Below are 3,347 nucleotides of genomic sequence, written 5' to 3'. Positions count from 1 at the left end.
GAGGTCCTGAGCTGAGGTGGGGTGATTAGGATCTGAGCAGTGGGGTCTAAAGTCAGAGGTGTGGAATGGTCAGAGAGGTGAGCCCAAGGTGAACTTTCATTGCTGCTATTTCTCATTTTGTTATTACCAAATGAAGCAGTTGGGCTGTAGCTAAGATGCAGGGCTGTGCAGTGCTCAGACCCCTGGGTAGGACAGGTCGGGATGAGGGTGGGTAGAAGAAGCAAGCAGAGCACTGGTTTAGAGGTAGGCTTTATTGTTCACCCCCAGGCCCCGAACCCACAGCTAAGGCTGTGTGGCTCGACTACTCTGTGGGAGTGAAGCCATTTCCCCTTCCCTATAATGCAGAACCCTGGCTGGTCCCAGGGAAGGGTGCCTCCTGATTAGTGGCTGTGGCCGTGGCCGTGGCTGTGGCCGTGGCCGTGGCCGTGGCTGTGGCCGTGGCCTTGGCCAGGACCAGACCCTTTTTGCTTGTCATCCCCTTTGCACTTTCCATCCTCTCCAAGCCCTTCCCCGTGGCTGTGGCGATGCCCTCTTGGGTGGCCCTCATGCATCTTTTCGTGCGAAGCTTCAGTCAGCTTTGCCACCAGGACGATGTACTCCTCGAAGCTCAGCTCCTTGTCTTCGTTGGTGTCCAGGTCCTCCATGATGTCGTTGATGACTGCATCATTCTTTTTCTCTCTCTGTGGGTGGGGCAGAGATGGTGGTCAGGGCAGGGTGTGGCCACTAGTGGAGACTGGGCCCGTAGCAAATGACAAAAGGCAAATGCACAAGGAAACTTGGCCTCTGTGGCTCAATTTAAATATTAAAAATGTGGACTGAGTGCCCACGGTGTTGTGGATGCTAAGCATGTGCTAGACACTTCCCAGTTTCTTCCCCATACAACCTACAACTTAGGTTCCCTTGTTATCTCCATTTACAGAAGAGGACGCCAGGTTCCAGTGATTTGTTCAATGTCACACAATAGAAAGAACATCTCACTGGGTCTTTATAACAACTTGCATAGGTAGAATTCGTATCTTCCTTGAGGAAGACTTGAGGAAACTACGTCTCAGAGAAGCTGATTTTTTTCAGATTGACAAGGCTTGGAAGCAGAAGAATGGAATTTCTGGACTTCACAACCTGATCTTGTCTCATGCCCTCCACTCTTCTCTGTTTTCTCCTTTCCCTTCTCTCCTTTCCCCTCCCTCTTGAGGTAACTAATTAGTGAAACAATTTCCTTCTCCTAACAAAAGGGAAGCACCTTAGGAAACAAGATGGTGGGGGATCTTGTGTGGGGGCAGAAAGCAGTGTGGATGCTCTGCTGACCCCAAAGTGTGTACTACAGTACACCAGGGGAGACAAGAGGTGAGGTGCAGTATCCAGGTGTGGTAGGAAAGAGGTGGTGTCAGAAGAACCAGGTTCTATTTCCAACTCTGCCACCTACTGGCTGGGGCACCTCAGGTAAGTCTCTGGCCATCTCTGGGCCCAATTCCCTCACCTGTGAGCTGTGGGGGTGCCTAGCTGATCTCCCAGGCTCCCTCCTGCTCTGGCAGTGCTTCAGTGTGCTGGACTTTTTTGGACTTTAGCCATTGCCTGATCAGAGTACTAAACCCTCAACATGCATCCACCAAGTCTCTGCTTCCCTTCCAGGCTTTCTGCAGGGGCGGGTCAAGCTGCGGGAGCAAGTGTGGGGTCATATGTGGGAGAACTTTGCCCAGTAAATCTGAGGGACACATGACGTCTTGGTCATACCCTCTCTCATCTACCCTGACATGCACTTCTTGCCAGAGATCCTCTGTCAGCATCTCTCACATCTCTTACTGCTGCGATTCTCCACCTCACCAAGGCAGGCGGGGCAGAAAAGGGCTGGTGACCTCACGCAGGACATCCTGCTCCAGACATGGAAATGGCACTAGGACTCAGGTGTCCCATCTCTCTTAGTCCAGGCCTTTGTTTTGCCCAAATTCATAGGGTGAAAAGAAGACAAAAAGGAGAGTGGAACTGATTCCCCTTTCTTCTGAAACTGTCCAACCATTTTGAGGGCAAGGAAAGAAACTCACACTTACTGAATGCTTTCTACATGCCATCTGTGAGCAGGGGGTTTTTCCAAACACTGTTTTTATTGATTATAGGCCCTTGGGATTTGAAAAGCCCTCACATGTCTTCCCCTCCAAGTTTCCATCTGAAGCTTGGAATCCCCTCAGCTTCCTGTCAAGGGTCATCCTGGGTTGTCTCCTTTCTCAACATTCAGGTCCCAGCTCAATTGTCACCTCCTCAAGGAGGCCTTACTTGTTCACACCAAATAAGTCACCTCTAGAAAAAAAAAAAAAAACCCCATCCATGGAGCCCTGGTGGCATAGTAATTAAGAGCTATGGCTGCTAATCAAAAGGTTCGCAGCTCAAGTCTGCCAGCCATTCCTTGGAAACCCTATAGGGCAGTTCTATTTTGTCCTATAGGGTTAAATCAACTCTATGGCAATGTGTTTAGTTTTTTTCTTTTTCTTTTTTGAGTGACAGGGCACTCATTACCTCTGGAGGCTAAGTTGAAGGAGCTAGAATTTTCTCCATGACCACTGAAGACTGCCCCTCCCACCATCTTCTTTCAGCTCAAACTGCTGTGAAGCTGGGCCAGGCCTACCTTGAGGAAGTTTGCCAGCTCTTTTTGCACCAGCTGTTTGAATTCTTTCTGGTTCAGGGCGTCTCGATGCTCTAGCCGTACCGAGTACTGGTGGAAGACATTGATGATGGTCTCTATGTCGCGTTCCAGCTGCGACAGTTGGTCTGCCATCTTTTCGCACTCTGAGTAATGGAGAAGCAAGGGGTGGGGGGATGCTTAGAAGAAAAGGGTGTCAGCCTCCTGAGTGCCTCCCACTAGCTGTTCACAGGAAAGAGGGGTGAAACACACACACACACCAGGCTGCAACTTAACTTGGAGACGACCCTGGCTCACACGAGTGAAAAATGATTTTTAGAATAAAGGAGGATAGGCAAAAAGCAAAGTATTTGAGGGCAGGAGGCTCTAGTAGAACTTGATGTAAGAAAATGTCGAGGAACCTTTAAAGTGGGGGGTGGGGGGGATGGTGAACCAAGGAGGGCTTCGAAGAGAAGAAGTGGGACGAGGAGAAAAGAAAGAATTGGCAGCAGGCTCCCCGCCAAGGGCTGCTGGCAGCTCACTTACCACGCTGAGGAGCCACACAGGAGTTTGAAGCAGCAGAGCGGGCCTGGCATTTATAGGCAGCCCCTGGCCGGAATACTCATCCCTCTCTCAGGGATGATTGCTTCACAGGTGAGCAGTGTGGTAACGCTGGGCTGGGCTGTCCCTGCCAGGAAGGCAGATTGGGGCCTGGGGTGGGACAGGAAGTGTTCAC

At 50.7% G+C, this 3,347-nt stretch overlaps 1 protein-coding gene across 1 annotated transcript; it reads right to left on the bottom strand.

Moving 5' to 3' along the window:
* Positions 1 to 380: 380 nt before the first annotated feature.
* On the bottom strand, positions 381 to 3,347 carry S100A9 (S100 calcium binding protein A9). Its single transcript, XM_003414901.3, has 3 exons — positions 3,158 to 3,347; positions 2,618 to 2,778; positions 381 to 680 (listed from the first exon to the last, which is right to left on the bottom strand). The coding sequence occupies exons 2-3, from the start codon at positions 2,765 to 2,767 to the stop codon at positions 381 to 383; spliced, it is 450 nt and encodes a 149-aa protein (XP_003414949.1). The 5' UTR covers positions 2,768 to 2,778; positions 3,158 to 3,347.

The sequence above is a fragment of the Loxodonta africana genome, chromosome 3 (genome assembly GCF_030014295.1).
Source record: "Loxodonta africana isolate mLoxAfr1 chromosome 3, mLoxAfr1.hap2, whole genome shotgun sequence".
In the NCBI taxonomy this organism is placed as follows: domain Eukaryota; kingdom Metazoa; phylum Chordata; class Mammalia; order Proboscidea; family Elephantidae; genus Loxodonta; species Loxodonta africana.
Note: the sequence above shows the minus strand (reverse complement) of the source record. Positions and strands in the feature narration are given on the sequence as shown.